General features: G+C 38.0%; 1 protein-coding gene across 6 annotated transcripts in view; it reads right to left on the bottom strand.

Moving 5' to 3' along the window:
* The window catches only part of BCAS3 (BCAS3 microtubule associated cell migration factor), a gene marked incomplete at both ends in the record, with an annotated part of 624,117 nt that overhangs the window by 500,422 nt on the left and 105,142 nt on the right, over nt 1-18,553 (bottom strand). For all 6 annotated transcript variants that reach the window (XM_080712926.1, XM_080712928.1, XM_080712927.1 and 3 more), the window contains 2 exons: nt 2,948-3,024; nt 7,774-7,881. In XM_080712926.1, coding sequence (XP_080569052.1) covers nt 2,948-3,024; nt 7,774-7,881 — 185 coding nt within the window. The remainder of the gene's footprint in view (nt 1-2,947; nt 3,025-7,773; nt 7,882-18,553) is intronic.

Raw genomic sequence — 18,553 nt, 5'->3', positions numbered from 1 at the left:
CCTTTAAAGATTAACCTTGGCTTCTAACTAAACTTTGAAAACAAGTGAGGGGCAGAGGAGACATAACGACTGTACTGCAGGGAAAAATCTAACACGTTTACAATGTCACTGAACAAAGTAAGAAGAGAGAACTGGTCTTCAAGTAAACTAAGGTTTCCTGATTTAAACCAACATAGCCAGGCATGGGATTACAGGCATGAGCCACTTGGGAGGCTGAGACAGGAGGATCGCACAGGTTCGAAGCCAGCCTCAGCTACTTGGTGAGGCTCTCAGCAATTTAGTGAGACCCTGATTCCAAATAAAATACAAAATAGGTCTGGGAATATAGCCTGGAGGTTGAAAAGCCCTTAGGCTCCACCCCCAGTACCACCAAAAAATAAAAATGAAAAATAGGGCTGGGGTGTAGCTCAGAAGTACAATGCCCTTGGGTTCCAGCCTCAGTCCCACACACAAACAAAAAGAGATTTATCAATAAAACAGTATTATGAAAGGTGTATTCTTAGCCTAATACCTCTGAATGATCACTTATGTATCTCTCAAAGTGAATGCTAATGATAATATAACATTTTAAATTATTCTTTTATAAAGAAAAACCAAATCTAAACAGGATACCATGCCCTCTCCCTCTTGAATTGGCCCACATTCTTTCTTAAATGTGTGTTTTCTACTTTCCTAAATAAATTTCTGTCTGTACCAAAATAATTGTTTTTAAATTGTAAACAGGATTCTAAACAGACAAAATACTGGAGATACTTATTTCTTATATACCCAGTAAAAACTGCAATATAATGTCCTATAAGATAAATAGATGTATTAACCTGTTTATTAACCTTTCATCAGTCACTACTACTATTATTACATTCTGCCATCTATTACAAAGAAACTAATAGCTATTGGCAAATGCAATACTTTTTTCAACTACACAGAATATTTAGTCATTTAAGTAAACTACCTTAACAAATAATAACTTTGGATTCCCTCCACAACCCATTGTTTAGAACCCAGCTAAGGGTTCTAAACCAGCCTTGCTGGCTTAAGAGAACCCTGTTTCCAAATAAAAAAGTATAAAAATAGGTCTGGGAGTGTAGCCTGGAGGTAGAAGGGTTTCCAAGAACCCCAGTACCACCAAAAAAAAAAAAAAGAACCCAGCTAAGGAAGCAAGATGGCTTTATTCGTTTAAAACTAATTTCAAAAAAAACTTACCCTATGCTTCTGAACTGATGGTAAAAGTGGCTACACCAAGAAGTACAGGTTATTGGTATAAAATTAAATGGAGTCACAGCAAGCAAACACTGCCGAGGCCTGGACAGGTCTCTCTAACAATGAAGAGCAAACTACTTGCCATGCAATGGAGTGGCAAATGCTCGGGAAACGCTGGCAGCTGCCATGGCTGAAATGTTCCTGCACTGCTCTGATTCACTCCTCTACCCCACCCCAAAGGAAGAAAGGGATAGAACCACATGTGGGTCCATGAAACTACTCTAAATATAATAAACATGATGCGATGTGTTAACATACAACAGCCAAAGAGGCTGGAGAGAAAAACCTACGGCATGAAGAGATGGGTTTGTCTTCTTCGTGATCTACAAAATGTTAAGCAACGTTGTATAATGAATTATTATCTAGTATATATTAAGATAATAGTACATGATTCATTTATTTATATGTAGTATGTACTGCAATTGTACCAAATTATTATATTGGGAATAATGCCTATTATCCCATTTGGCACACAGGTCTCAGTAAATAACCAGGTAAATAGATATGGTAGACCAGAAGCTGCCACAAATACAACTGAGATTCCAAGGTCATTTCAAAACTGAGATCCAAGCCGGGCGTGCGAATTATAAAAGATATAAAAGTTTATGGTGGCGCAGGCTTGTAATCCCCGCGCTTGGGAGGCTGAGACGGGAGGATCTCACAGGTTCTAAGCTGGCCTCAGCTACTCAGTGAGGCTCTCAGCAACTTAGTGAGACCCTGTTTCCAAATAAAATATAAAATAGGGCTGGGAGTATAGCCCAGAGGTAGAAAGCCTCTGGGTTCCACCCCAGTACCACACCAAAAAATAAAAAAATAAAAAACCCCAAACTGAGATACATAAAACTACTTCTCAGGGTCTCTGGGAAAATTCAATTAGTGGACGTTGAAACATAGAAGACAGGAGAAAAACTACTATTTACTGAACCACAGTAAGAAACAAACAAAAAATGCCCTGTAGTCCCTCCTTTCCTCTTTATGTAAAACTCTATATTATATAAAGTATATTAATTTTTTATGTTTCACCACATGATATGGAAATAGATTCCATGCTTGTTTCTGATTGTGTGTGTGTGTGTGTGTGTGTGTGTGTTGCTGGGGATGAAACCCAGGGGCATTCGACAGCCGAGCTACACCCCTGTCCTATTTTTTTATTCTCTATTTTGAAACAGGGTCTCACTGAGTTGCAAAGAGCTGCACTAAGTAGCTGAGGCTGTCCACAAACCGTGATCCTCCTTGTCTCAGCCTCCCAAATGCTGGGATTACAAGCGTGCGCCACCACGCCCGGCTTTGTTTCTGATCTTTATGACCATAGTGGAGGTCATGGGGGTAGACAAGTTATGGAAAGAAAGAAAGAAAACCTGAAATAATAAAATATTTCATATTGGACAATCCAATAAGTAATTTAATACCTGCTTTCAGAAAACAAAAGAGCTAAATGAAATCAATCACGACTACTCAAGGAGAAACTGAGGCAATGCAGAAGATACGTGATGAAAATGTGTTGGCAAGGTGAAATTACAGATCATACAATTTTACTAGTGTCCAAGGACGTCTACAAAAACCATGGGAAGCTCACCATAATTACTCATGAAGTAACGATATGCTTACAATTAATTTGTGGATTTTATTGAGTAGATAGTATAAAATCAAATGCATATGACAGGAAATAAAATGATGTGATACATACTTGTGACAAAAAATTTTTTTTTGAAACTACAGCTATCGAAGGCAGCGATTTTCTCTTGCAAGACAGCGACGAGAATCCTAAAAGTAGAAAGGAAAAAAAAAAACAGATGAATGGGAAATTCTATAAATTGAATCATAAGTAATGTAAATCATTTAGATTCAAAAATAAAATAATCCTTATTATTTAACCTAGTAATAACTACCTCTTAAAAACTAAAAAATGAAATATTTTTATAATCAAGACGACTTGCTAAAAATAACTGATGAAAGACTAGCATCTTGAAAAAGTATTTTTTCTTGATTAAGGTTTTTTAAATTTATTTTAAATCAATACTTAGAAAGGATAATATCAGAAAATTATTGGCTATATATTAAAAGTGTGTTTCCAGCCGGGAGTGGTGGCACACACTTGTAACCCCAGCATTCGGGAGGCTGAGACCAGAGGATCGAGGTTCACACACAGTCTCAGCTATTTAGTGAGGACCTCTGTAATTTAGTAAGATGCTGTTTCAAAATAAAGAATAAAAAATAGGGTAGAGGGTATAGCTCAGAGGTCAAATGCCCCTGGGTTCCATCTCGACAACCAAAAAAAAAAAAAAGTGTTAACAGTGATATGGAATAAAAACAAATTGGATTTCTATAATTTTTCATGTAAAATATTTGGTGAGTTTCCTAAACATACAAAGGAATCTAAGACAACTGCAAATAAGTAATTGCCAATTGACTCAAAATATTAAAATTTAAGAATCTTTATGAAGTATATTTTTCAGATACCAAGATCTATAATTGATCAGAAAAATACGTTGCATTATAAATATTTTAAATTGAAATTCCTGAAATACATCCGAAATATTACTTTATAGTATACTGTTCAATACAGTATATAAATATAGTATATCAGAGTTTAATATTAAATGATTATTTCTAAATGTCAGCTACTGATTATGACTGTCACTAAATATTCAACAATTTTTTTTTTTTTTTTGGGTACTAGGGATTGAACTCAGTGACATTCTACTGCCGAGCCAAACCCCCAGCCCTATTTTTATTCTTTATTTTTTAAACAGGGTCTCACTAGGTTGCAGGTGGCCTCACTAAGTAGCTGAGGCTGGCTGCAAACCTGCAGTCCTCCTATCTCAGCCTCCCAAGTACTAGGATTACAAGCATGCATCACCATGCCCTGCTTTAACAAACTATTTTTTTCGCAACAGATGCTAATCACTGGATGAAAATAAAATATAAAAATTCAATCTTCAGTGTATGTCTTATTGATCATGCTCATTTGTTAAAAGAGAATTATATTTGTTTATATAGAATAACTAAATGAGTGATTACTAGTACATACTTGTGATTTTTTTTAATTGTTATTGTTCTTGTAGTACTAAGGATGGAACCCGGGGGCATTCTATCTCTGAGCTACACCCCCAGCCCTATTTTTGAATTCTTTTTTTTCCCCAGTATTGGAGATGAAACCCGGGGCATTCTACCTGAGGTACACCCTAACCCTATGTTTTAGTTTTTATTTTGAAACAGGGTCTCACTGAGTTGCAGAAGGCCTCACTAAGTAGTAGCTGAGATTCCCTGTGAACCCGGATCCTCCTGTCTCAGCCTCCCAAATGCTGGAAATACTGTGACTTTTTCACCTTGGTATGTATATTCCCTTTGTGAATATAAAGAGGCAGAAATAACTCTTATAAAAGATATAAAAGTTTATGGTGGCTCACGCTTGTAATCCCAGCATTTGAGAGGCTGAGACCATAGGATCATGGTTCGCGGGCAGCCTCAGCTACTTAATGAGGCCCTCCGCAACTCAGTGAGACCCTGTTTCAAAATAAAGAACTAAAAATTGGGCAGGGTGTGTAGCTCGGAGGTCAAATGCCTCTAGGTTCCATTTCCCAGACCCGCAAAAAATAAAAATAAAAAATAAAAGATATAAAAGTTCACCCGGATGTGGTGGCACACACTTGTAATACCCGTGCTTGGGAGGCGGAGACAGGAGGATCATACAGGTTCGAAGCCAGCCTCACTGGCTTGAGAGACCCTGTTTCCAAATAAAAAAAATATTAAAAAATAGGTCTGGGAGTGTAGCCCAAAGGTAGAAGGGTTCCATCCCTAGTACCACCAATATATATATATATATATATATATATATATATATATATATATATATATATATATATACACACACACACATATACATACATATATATAGAAATACTCAAGTAAACTCCATATCTTTTCTGGTATTATAAAGATAAATCAATGCCTTAATAAAAGAAATGGCATTTCCACATTTATTATTTACCAAAGTCTACACTGATTGATTAAATATAATATTTGTCATAAAAATCAAATATTAACACAGGCCTAAAATCCCAGTACTTGAGAGACAGAGACAGGAGAATTGAAGGTTCGAGGTCAGCCTCTACAACTTGGTGAGACTCTGAAAAACCTATGCAATACCCTTTACCAAACAAAAGTTTATAAGGGCTAGAGGTATACCCAATATTCACATGTGTGTGTGCGCACGCACACACACACACACACACACACACACACACACACACACAGAGGAAGTTTTGTTTACTGATGAATATACAAGGGGCTATGAACAAATATTTGGTAAATGAGTTGTAGGTAGAGTTCAGTAAGATGAGATTTGATTTGAAAACTGATCAATACAGCTTAGAACCTACAGAACTGTGAAAACTTGAAGACAGCAGTGTATGACGAGAAGGTGAGACTAATGAGAATTCTTCATTTGAGAAAGCAAGGGTGGGTGCCTGGAGAGAGTAAGTACTGGGGTGACAATATTAGGATGCATCCCTGGGATCCCACCCACAGGTAGAAATGCGAGAGAAGAGAGGTAGCTCACTGGACGGGAGGGCAGGCGGCAGGCGGCCATGGGGAAGTGGAGGTTCTCTTCTGCCTGCTGCAGCACGGCTCCATCTGTCTGCTCCTCCCCTGCCTGTAACAAGCTCACTGCCATTACACACCTGCAAGTAGTTCTTCATCTTCAGTGTTTGGCTGCTAGACAACGATGTGCCTAAAAATATTTTCTATCTCATCCTGATTGGTGTTCCCGAAGATCATGAATATATAAATTCATATTCTTCATAAAATGTTTGTGCTGGGGATTGAACTAAAATACACACTATAGCTAAGGTAAATCCCCATTATTATTTTTATTTAGAATCAGGATCTTGCTACATTACTAAAGCCTTGCAAAATTGTTGAGACTGACTCTAAACCTGGGATTCTCCTGTCCCACCTCCAAAATTACAGGCATGTGCTGCCACACCTGGATAAAATTTAATATTTTTAAATTGCTTTTCAAGTGCTTTTGTTCTCACACATCTATTAAACCTCCTGATGTCACCTAGTAGATCCATGGGGCTCTCCAATCTGTGTGATGTCTACTGCTCCATCTTGAAGATCTTATTTTTCTGTTGAGGTTTTCACTGAATACCAATATGAAGGTGTGCTACGTGTAACATCTCATTGGAAAACAGGGAGATGAGGGAGATGAATGCTTTTGTTTACTGAGTCCATTAGAAAGTTTTTGTGGTGGGTAATTTAGATGATCTTTTATATTATTGATATGCAAGTCTCAGCTCCCCTTTACCACACGGAACATTTGCTTTTGTAGAAGAAGATGTCCCCCTTTTCCTCCTGGGGGTTATCTCTTGTTTGCTTGACCACCTATTATCCTTTGACTCTTCTCTATTGTACTTTAATTTTTTTGTATTTTTCTCTTCCCATTTCTCCCATTCCATGGGTACTAGCAACTGAACACTGGGGCGTTCTATCTCCAAGCAACAACTCACCCCTTTTTAAGTTTTTGCTTGAAACAGAGTTTCATTAATTACTGAGAGTCTTGCTACAGTACTGAGGCTATCCTCAAATTTGCAATCTCCTGCCTCAAACTCCCAAATACTGGGAGATTACAGGCATACACCACCACACCTGGTTTCTCTCCACTTCTGTTTTATAGGTACTAGAGATTGAGCTCAGAGGCATTCTACCTCTAAGCTATACCCCTAGCCTCTGTTATTATTTTTATTTTGAAACAGTGCCTTACTAGGTTGATGAGAATCTCCCTAGCTGTCCACGAACCCCGATCCTCCTGTCTCAGCCTCCCAAACACTAGGATTACAAGCATGCACGACCACGCCCAGCTATTTTCCTATATTTTAATGAAATATGAAAATGAAATAAATTTTAATGGAAGAAAATCAATACTTTGCCTCTTATAGGTCCATTATAAAGTGTGCTGGATTTTTATAGGACAAATGATAAAACTAACTAGATACACAGGAGCATACATTATGTGTATGTGTGTGTATTTACATATAAAAAGGTTACTCAGAACAATTCCCAACCTATTTTCACAGTTGTTGTTGTTGTTTGCAGTAGTGATGACTGAGCCCAGGGGCATTCTAAATCTGAGCTACACCCCCAGCTCTATTTTTGCTTACTTATTTTTGAAGCAGGGTCTCACTAAATTGCAGAGGGCTTCACTAAATAGTTGAGGCTAGCCACAAACCTGCACTGATCTTCCTAGCTCAGCTTCCTAAGTACTGGGATTACAAGCATGGGACACCATGCCCAGTATACCTTTTTTTTTAATTTTCAATTAAATGTACTGGTTTAATCCTACTACACTGAATTCACAAAAACTCATGGGTGAAACTTAGAGGTTTGTAAATAGTCACCAAGAAATCATACAGTTATTTCATTAGACGCAATTATCATTAACTTTTTAGTATTCTAAATGGCCAGGAGTTAAGTAATCCCCAACGCAGGAACACATTTAAAGACACTTACCGTGTATTGCAGTGGATGTCATAAATAGGTGTCTTAAACTGGATGGACTTGACCATTTCTCCAGTGCGAAGTGAGTACAGATCCACACAACAATATGGCGGGCTTGTGCTAAAAGAAGGAAAAAGTCATTACTTTAAAAAGGAGGGATTGCGTGTAGCTCAGTAGCATGTGTAAGGTTCTCAGTTCCACCCCACCATGGAGAAAATTATATAAATAGATGATGAAATGTGAAATGCCACTAAGGCATACATTTTCTTAATAATAAACTCATTAACATGTTAGTAAATCAATTCAAACACTACCAAAATAACGTCATCATATATTAGGTCAACACTGCATTGAATATAAAATTAGGGCTAAGAAAATACAAATGTATAATTTAAAAAGTATTGTGCAGAAAAAAATCCTATCATTGCCTCAACTGATGCAGAAGAGTATTTTAGAAGTTTAAAACATATTTGTGAGATATTTCATTAAACTGCTGTTAGTGAACAACATGCATAAACATAAAATACTGAAAGTTCTGATTCTAAAGTAAGAAACTATACAAGATGTCTTATTATCACCACTTCAACTCAACACAGTATGGGAATTTTTATGCATAAGGTAAGAAAAGAACTCAAAAGGCAAAAATAAAGCTACCACTATTTGCAGCAACCCTGACTATACAAAACCCAAGAGGACAAATAAATAAGAATATTATACCACATCCCATTTGATAAAGACAAAATTTATCACAGTTAAAATACTCTTGTATTTTGTTAACCTAAATTTGAAGCCAGGTGCAGTAGCACATTCCGGTAATTCCAGATACTCAAGAGGCTAAGGTAAGAGGATTAGAAAGTTCGAGGCCATTCTTGGCAACCTAATAAAACCCTGACTCAAAATAAAAAATAAAGCTGAGTGTGGTGGCGCATGCCTGTAATCTCCATGCTTGGAAGGCTGAGACAGGAGGATCGCACAGGTTTGAAGCCAGCCTCAGCTACTTAGTGAGGCACTCAGCAACTTAGTGAGACCCTGTTTCCAAATAAAGTATAAAAATAGGTCTGGGAGTACAGCCCGGAGGTAGAAGGCCCCTGGGTTCCACCCCCAGTACCACAAAAAAATAAAAAATAAAATATAAAAAGGAGCTAGGGAGCTGGGCATGGTGGTGCACACTTGTAATCCCAGTGCTGGGGAGGCTGAGACATGAGGGTCCTGGTTCACAGCGAGCCTCAGCTATTTAGTGAGGCTCTCTGCAACTTAGTAAGACCCTGTTTCAAAATAAAAAATAAAAACTAAGACTGGAGGAATAGGAGGCTGAAATAGAAGGATCAAAGGTTTGCGGCCAGCCTCAGCTACTTAGTGAGACCCTCTTTCCAAATAAAAAATAATTCTTTTTTTTTTTAATGGTACTGGGGTAGAACCCAGGGGCTTTTCTACCTCTGGGCTATACTCCTAGACCTTTTTTTTATACTTTATTTGGAAACAGGGTCTCACTAACCTGCTAAGAGCCTCGCTAAGTAGCTGAGGCTGGCTTTGAACCTGTGTGATCCTCCTGTCTCAGCCTCCTAAACGCTGGGATTACAAGCATGTGCCACCACACCCGGCTAAAACATAATTCTTGATAGCCAAAAATGGAACCAATCTAGGTCTCCATCAACAGATGAATGGATTGCAAAATTATGGGAAATACACACAATGGAATTCTACTCAGCAATAAAGAACAAAATCATCTCATTCACAAAAAGATGCAAAGACCTGGAGAACATCATGTTAAGTGAGATCAGGCAAGCACAGAAAGAGAAGGGATATCAGAGGGAGTCCAGATAATGGAGGAGAAACCTCAGCAAAGGTAGAATGGAAGGGTAGGGGAGGGAGAAGGCTGAGGGTGATTAGTGGAGGAGCTACATCCGAATGTGTGTGTAAGTGTGAATGCAGCATGGTCAGCATGGACACTCACTGTTGCGGGGGCTGTGGGCGGGATAGAATGTATGCCATTGTCAATATGATCCACATTATGATGTGAAGCTATAGTGTACCGATAAAAAGAAAAAAAGTTTGAATAAACCGAAAAATGAATTAGGTTACAACTCCCATCAAAAGGTTTTATTTTCTATTTTAGTTGTGATGGGAGCCACTTTTTATAGAATTGTCTAAACAAACTGTTGTTATATAGAGACATTGTATTTACTGCATGAAAGAGTAACATACATCTTTATTTGTCACCTGTGGCTTTCAAGTAACACTATTTTTTCTGAAAATATTAATTTGCATAAATTCTTCACTACCTGTATACATCTTCCTATGATGTAATTGTACTAAATACAGTTTCAAATGTTTATAAAAAAAATAAAAAATTGATGAAGACTGGAGGTGTAACTCCGAGAACCAATGCCCCTGGGTTCAATCCCCAGTACCACAAAAGGAAATAAGAAGAAGAAAAAAAAAAGGAAGATAACAACAAACAATGGAAGGTAAAGACCCCTGCATCATTTCTTCTCTAAAGAAGGTCAACAAAGGTAAAACTACAATAATAACAACAGACAGGATTGGGACATAAAGCCTGAAATGACATGAGAAACTTTTGGGGTGATGGAGACTTGTTCTATCATCATTATGGTGGAAGTGAAACAGTTATATATAAAACAGAACACCCTGAGATGTAGGAGAATTTTGTAAAAGCTTGAACTTTAATCTCTATATTTAGGAAGAAACAAAAATAATTTTCCTAAGGTTCCCAAAATAATTAAACCAGTCCACTGCTGATAAAGGAATGAGTTAATAATAAATGAAATGTAACATTTCGCCTAACTAAGAGGGGAAAAAAACTGCCTGTCAACTTCAATTACAAGCTCATTAGGCCTAGGAAACGCTAGAGCCTGGAATACTGGTTACAACTAAGATTTTTTTTCATCAAAAATCCTTCCTCAGACAGAAAAAAAGGCTCCACTTATAACGAACAAATCAGAATTTAGCAGAATTAAACCTCTAACACTGGGGAAATACCTCTCACCCAAGGACTAGTCGATAAACATAATTCAATATTCACACATAAAGTCAGCGTACTTCCTGCCAACAACATAGCTGCGTGTGTGCGTGCCTGCCACGTCCTTTTGTGCCCCACTAGCTCTTTTGAAAAGCCTTGCCCATCTGCATGGGCACAGCAAGACAGTCCTAGTTTTCTTCCTGGACAGGCTAATGACACAGCTGGCTATAAATTAATCAATCTGCTTGCCCTGTAAATATGTAGACTAAAATACAGAAACTTGAAAGAGTTTTTACTTTCTACTCTCTATCATATGCCATATAGAAATCGAGGATATTGTCTAGTATGCCTCTGTATGATTTCTACAGCACTCAAATGGATGGATGTCTTTAATAGCTTTTGCCTGACATTTAAACATAAAGCTATGACTTCACATTAAAGAAAGTTAATCGTTTAAAGCTAAATAAAACTAATAACTCATTCCTTTATCAGCAGAGGACTGGTTTAATTATTTTGGGAACATTAGAAAAATGATTTTTGCCTCTACCTAATTGGAAAATTACTTGAAGAAAGTGAAAAACAAGTTTAGAATATAACTGAATCTATTGTAAGAAAATACCAGAGAATGTAGGAAAAACAGAAATGGTGCAATATTTACTATGAAATGATTTATTTAAAACCTCGGACTTGTGCCTAAGCAACTGTCTTTCCATAAAAACTACCAAAACATGTTTAAAAGGTGTTTTGTACTTTCCATGATAAATATAAAACACAAATGAATATCCTTACCTTTTTTTTTAATCCAAGTAACTTGTTTCAGCTGGTGACCCACACCTGTAATCCCAGTATCTGGGAAACTAAAACAGGAGGATCCCAGTTTTTTGGCAAGCCTCAATAACCTAGTGAGGTCCTCTACCAATTGGTGAGGCCCTATTTGCAAACAAAAAGTAAAATAGGGTTGAGAGTATGGCTCAGAGGTAGAATGCCCTGGGTTTGACCCCCAGTACCGCCCCACAGGTTATTATCCAATGATCTGTGGTTAAAGCACTGGTATCATATACCTACCATTCACTCTTACTGTATCATACTCAGCAACAAATTATTTGCAAAGCAATATGCATAAAATAAAGGCATTAGCTGTTGATTATAGAACATTTTTCATTTTTAGGGGGATGGTATTGGTAATTGAACCCAGAGGTATTCTACCTCTAATTTATATCCTTAAGCCCTTCTTATTATAATTATTATTTGTTTACTTTTATTTGGGAGGGGAAGTACTAAGGATAGAACTCAGGGCATTCCATCTCCAAACTATACCCTCAGCCCTATTTCTTATTTGGCAGAGAATCTGCTATTCTCCTGTCTCAGCCTCCAAAGTACTGGAATTACAAGCATGTGACACCACACCCAGCTGTGATTATTTTTGAATATCTAAAAGGAATACAAATCTAAAATGTACATCTTGATAAATTTGGATGAATGAATATATATGCTCCAATAAATCCACACTGATAAACCGGGCATTGTGGAGGAATGCTTGTAATCCCAGTCCTTGGGAGGCTGAGACAGAGAGGGTTTGCGGTCAACCCCAGCTACGTAGTGAGGTCCTCTGCAACTTAATGAGACCCTGTTACAAAAAATAGGGCTGAGGGCATAGCTTGGAGGTAGAATGCCTGTGTTCAATCACCATTGCCTCCCTAAAAAAAATATACACTGATAGAAAAATACATTTGCAGCCCCATGGAAGTCCTTGTCAAGCAACCTTCCATTCACAAGCCCCAGTTATGCTAACAGGCCAGGAGAAGAGACACTCCTGGGTGGCCTAATTATGTAAGCAGCCCTGTGGGAAAAGCTGGAGTTCTGGAGGAAGTGGAGATTAAATCTAACCTCATGCTGGTGGGACTCCCAGTCTTGGGAAGCTAAGACAGAAGAATCAGAAAGAGGTTCATGACCAGCCTCAGCTACCTACTGTGACCCTGTTTCAAAATAAAACATTAAGTAGGGCTGAGGATGTAGCTCAGAGCACTCCTGAGTTCAATCCTAAGCAACACACACACACACACACACACACACACACAATCTGACCTCAGTGACTACACACACAGCAGTGGATAACCTATCCATTCTCCCCCTTGCACACAATGATCTTTAGATTCATTAAAATCCCACTACCAGACCCAGAAGGTCTTTGTGATGGTATATAATAAAGTTGCAATCCTCCGGCCATTACATTACTCCAAAATGACAAATTTTTTTTCAGTTACTATAATTGATGCAAAGACTAAATATTAACAATTATTTCATTTATACATGTTATGTAAATCAAATTTCCTCAGTTATATTACCTAATTAGCATATGGGGAATTAATAAAGTTATTTATATAAGTAATTTAACCTTTAGCAATATAATGCATTCTAAAAGATATCTACCTGTGTGAGCTTATGTTACACAAGTCCTACTAGAAAACACTAGGGTTTTTCCTATACAAATCACATTCTATGGTAACAATAGTTTTCAAAATTATAAAATGGAGCCAGGTGTGGTGGCCCATTCCTATAGTATCAGATACTCAGTGTACCAATATTGGGAATGGCTTAGGAAGATTTGAGAAAGCTCTAATTATTAATAGATATATTTCAAAAATAATTATGGAAAGACCTGGGGAAAGAAAGACTTGGTTGGCATGGGTTTCAGTCAGGAAGCAAATAGCTATTGTCTAAAGACAGATCTACATATTAATTAGATAATCTAGCTAGGATGGGAGGAGGGGGTCAACCTGACCTGACCTTTGATCATGACCTTCCTGAAAAGAGACCTAGGCAGAAAGGATACCTGGGCTCCACCTTGGCAGAGAAATAAGGGGAGGTACCTTATAGGGACGTTTACTAAGTCAGAATTACTTGAACAAGATGGAGGTCATGTGTATAAAAAAGCCGGGTCCACATGTTGTATTTTTGGTGCATTCACTTGAACCAACCCCCTATGCCATTCTTGAATGGCATGGGGCTGTAACTATCTTCTGTATTTCTATCTTTTTAATAAACTTCTTTAAATCTTCAGCAAGAGTCTGGGCTATTGTATACTTATCCTTAGCTCAGGACAAGAACCCACGATTTTTCTGTTTTGGGGTTTTGTTATGGTTTGAGGGAAATTGTGTCCATGACACTAAAAGGGGTCCCCGGGGACAGTTTCCCAAAATCATAACATCAACTTCACAAAACCGTAACACTCAGGAACCTGAGGCAGGAACATCACAAGTTGAGGCCAGTGTAGGGAACTTAGCAAGACTCCATCCCAAAAAAAGAACGAAGGTAGGCAATATCCAGGAGTGGTGGCACTGGCCTGTAATCCCTGTACTCGGGAGGCAGAGACAGGAAGATCGCAGGTTAGAGGCACCTCAGTAACTCAGCAAAGATTTGAGCAACTTGGCAAGACACTGCTGCTAAGTAAGTAAGTAAGTAAATAAGTAAATAAATAAATAACATAAACTAGGTTCAGTCTATGGTGTCCAGGCAAGGAGGAAAAAAAGAATTGGAGGGAGGATGGACCACAGACAGAACAAGCTACTGGGAACTAACCTATTTTATTTTATTATCATTATTTAACGTCACTTAACTTTGTGTATTTGTTGGTCTGGTTGATGGTGTTGATTAAACCTAGGGCCATCAGCATGCTAAGCAAGCACTGTAACACTGAGCTACACTCCCACCCAGCATGAAGCAATTTTAATGGAAAGTTATTTTGATGTTTCATAAGTCATATCGGCAATTTGTTCTTAATGAACTGAGGATAACCAGATAAAAGATTTCATCAAATGTACACAACCACATCATCTGCTTGAGTGATTATGAGATTTCTCAACCAACAACTTTGGAAATGTTCTACATATAAACACATACTATAAACATGAAAAAGAATTCTGACAGTTTGTTTCAGGATCAATAATTATTACTTATAGTAAAAGTCACGCATGCACTGAGGCCTCCTAGTCAAGGGACCAATAAACAAAGGCAAAATACGAATAGGTCAAAAGAAAGGGTGTTGAAGAGGTTTTTTTGTTTTGTTTTTTTTTTTTTTTGGGGGGGGTGTTACTAGGGATGGAACCCAGGGGCATTCTACCTCCAAGCAACACCCCAGCGCTATTTTTTATTCTTTAATTTGAAACAGGGTCTCGCTGAGTTGCAAAGTGCCTCGATAAATAACTGAGGCTGTCTGCGAACCGTGGTCCTCCTAAAAGCTGGGGAGTTGAAGAGATTTTTACTTAAGTACATTGAAGTATTTGTGTATAATGATCCCTACTGATGAAAGGATAAATAATCCATTTTCTATGTTCACAACAGAAGCCTTCAAGTTTTTCTGAAGACTAAGTATTATAAATTAAAATGGGGATATTACATAGATGCAGAAAGGCCTTTAATACTTGATGAAAAACAAGAACTCCAACTAATACAATATTAAACTTAATTCCTAACCTCAACAAAATACTTAAATTTTGCCTCTCTCATCTATTTTTAATCATTGAGACCTATATTTTCCCCACATGCATGTGTTTTATTAGAATCAGAGCCACTTCTTAACCTGGACAATGTTTTCATAAAAGTACACACACACACACACACACACACACACACACACAAAACCAATGGAATACCATGAGCATCACTTTAAAGCAATGTGAATACGGCTTTTAAGATTTCAAAATTCTAAACATTAATATCATTTTCCTTTACAAAGACTTTTATTATTTTCATTCATGATATTTAACAGATTGAAACAAAATTAGGAAAAACGGAACAAAGTATTTGAGAAAGTGACATTTTCCAAGAATGTGCATGTATAAGTGAAACACAAAACAGCAAAGACATTTAAAATCTACCACAAATTGTAAGAAGCATGGAAACACTTATTTTTAAATGGGAAAAAGCTGCACAGCCTTCAACATGTGTTACTAAAACTAATCCTTTAAATATAAGAGGAAAAAATTTTATAATATTACATTATTTGTATTCTCATTCAGCTCCTAAGGAACAAAAGCCAGTTGGTCTCGCGTTTTATTAAGTAGTTAAAGAGAAAAAAAACAAAGAAAATGGAAACTTACCCATATTAAAAGCTAAATTTGTAAATAACTTACTTACTGACTTTTTATTCCGCATTTTTCTGCTGTAGAGCTTAGAATAAACACTTGGTACCTAACCCTTGCAACACATTCCCAACTTGAAAACATAGTACGAGCAAATCTACCACAAGAAGAGGACCCAGGCAGGAAGATCGCAAGCAACAGCCACACGAAAACAGAAGGAAATGTTAAGATTGAGGTTAGGGTCGGATGTTCTTAAATAGCAATATCATATACTACATAAGAGGGAGCCAAAGACTATATGTGTGTGTGTGTGTGTGTGTGTGTGTGTATGTGTGTATGAAACTGAACAAAATACCTTCGTATTAGTCACAATTGGCACAAAGATGAGTTAGAAATGTCCTCTATTTTCAGGAATATTTCAAATTATAAACAGGTTGAACAGCTCTAATTAAAAAATCTCAACGGGGCATGGTGCTTCCCTTTCCACTTTTAATCCCAGTATTTGGGAGGCTGAGACAGGAGGATCACAGGTTCTAGGACGGCCTCAGCTACTTAGTGAGGCTCTGTAACTTGGTAAAACCCTGTTTCAAAATAAAGACTAAAAGATAGGACTGGGGGTGTAGCTTGGAGGCAGAATGCCCCTGGGTTCCATCCCCAGTACCGGGGGGAAAAAAAAGTGAAACCCAAAATTCTCCAGAATCTTTCACTTTGAGTACTACCTACCATTCCACCACAAATCAAAAGTTTCACACCTCACACCACATGTGACAGGTCACCATTAAAACACACAAAGTAGCCGGGCGTGGTGGCGCATGCTTGTAATCCCAGCATTCCAGAGGCTGAGACCTGGAGGATCAGGGTTCGCGGACAGCCTCGGCTACCTAGTGAGGCCCTCTGCAACTCAGTGAGACCCGGTTTCAAAATAAAGAATTAAAAAAAAAAAAATAGGGCAGGGGGTGTAGGAGGTCAAATGGCCCTGGGTTCCATCCCCAGACGCACAAAATAAATAAATAAATAAACAAACAAACAAATAAATAAAAATAAAACACACAAAGTTATTTTAAAACATTGTGTAGCAAGGGTAGTGGCCCACAGCTATCATTCCACTATTTGGCAAGCTGACAGAGGAGTTTGGGTCCATCCGAAGATAATTCACTTTGGATATTCAAATATTCTGTGGAAAAGAAAAATAAAAAAAAAACCAACACTAACAGTTCCAACCATTTTAGTGAAGTATGTATACTCAATCTACTGTTATTCCTCTTTGTATGGTGGGAAAACCCTGCAATCCCAACACCTGGGGAGGCTGAGGCAGGAGGATCAGAAGTTCAAGGCCAGCCTTGGCAACTTATGAATACGCTGACTCAAAATAAAACTGAGAGCTGGAAGTGTAGCTCAGAGATAGAGTGCTCCTGGATTCAACCCACAGTGTAAACATCACACACACACACGTGTACACACACACACACACACACACACACACACACACACAGCAATTCAAGGAATACTATAAGAATGCTTCAGACTCCATAAAGAAAAACAATTGCAAATGAAATTGAAATTATGGAAGCTATGTTACAAGAAATATAAATGGTATCCTAGTTCAATATATATTTATGCTGGGCGTGGTGGCGCACGCTTGAGATCCACACGCTTGGGAGGCGGAGACAGGAGGATCGCACAGGTTTGAAGCCAGCCTCCCTAGCTTAAGAGACCCTGTTTCCAAATAAAAATATAAAAATGGGTCTGGGAGGTAGAAGGGTTTCCAGGAACCCTTGTATAATATTACTTCCTACTATACCTAAGTAACTTGTTCACTAAAATCAGGCATAACACATCAAATTTAGTATACTGCTGAAACATAAGCTTTAAAAATTTCTCAGAAATATCAGTTATAAAGCCAAGCGTGGTGGTGCACGCTTGTAATCCCAGCACTTGGGAGGCTGAAACAGGAGGATCACGGTTCCTGCGAGCCTCGGCTACTTAGTGACGCCCTTTCCAACTCAGTGAGAACCTGTTTCAAACTAGAGAATTAAAAAAAAATAGGGCTGGGATTTAGCTCTGAGGTAGAATGCCCCTAGGTTCCATCCCTAGTACTGCCAAAAAAAAAAAAAAAAAAGGAAATATCAGTTATAGAAGTCAGAAAATTATGCACACAATTTAGTCCCCAAGACCACTTTTGTAACACAGCCACATCTATTTATTTATTTACTGTCTACAGGTGGGATAAGTAGTTATAACAAAGACCATAGGATACACTGAACCTAAAATATTTCCTGCCACACAAAAAACATTTGCAGCCGGGTGTGATGGCGCACGCTTGTAATCCCAGAATTTGGGAGGCTGAGACAGGAGGATCGCTCAGGTTTGAACCCAGCCTCAGCTACTTAGTGAGTTTCTCAGCAACTTAGTGAGACCCAGTTTCCAAGTAAAGTATAGAATATAAGTCTAGGAGTATATCCCAGAGGTTTAAAAAAAAAAAAAAAGCCCCTGGGTCCCACCCCCAGTACCACCAAAAAAAAAATTGCTAACAGACCAGTAATCCCAGGGTTTAGAAAGCTAAGGCAGAAAGATCACAGACTCCAGGGCAGCCTCAGCTAGTTAGTGAGATACTAGGCCACTTGCCCTATTTTATATTTTTATTTGGAAACAGGTTCTCACCAAATTGATAAGATAAGTTACTGAGGCTGTCCTCAGCCTCCCAAGAACTGGGATTACAAGTGTGTGCCAC

This window comes from Muscardinus avellanarius (assembly GCF_963383645.1).
Source record: "Muscardinus avellanarius genome assembly, chromosome: 16".
NCBI classification, from domain to species: Eukaryota; Metazoa; Chordata; class Mammalia; order Rodentia; family Gliridae; genus Muscardinus; species Muscardinus avellanarius.
The sequence above is the reverse complement of the archived record's forward strand: the minus strand, read 5'-3'. Positions and strand labels throughout refer to the sequence as shown.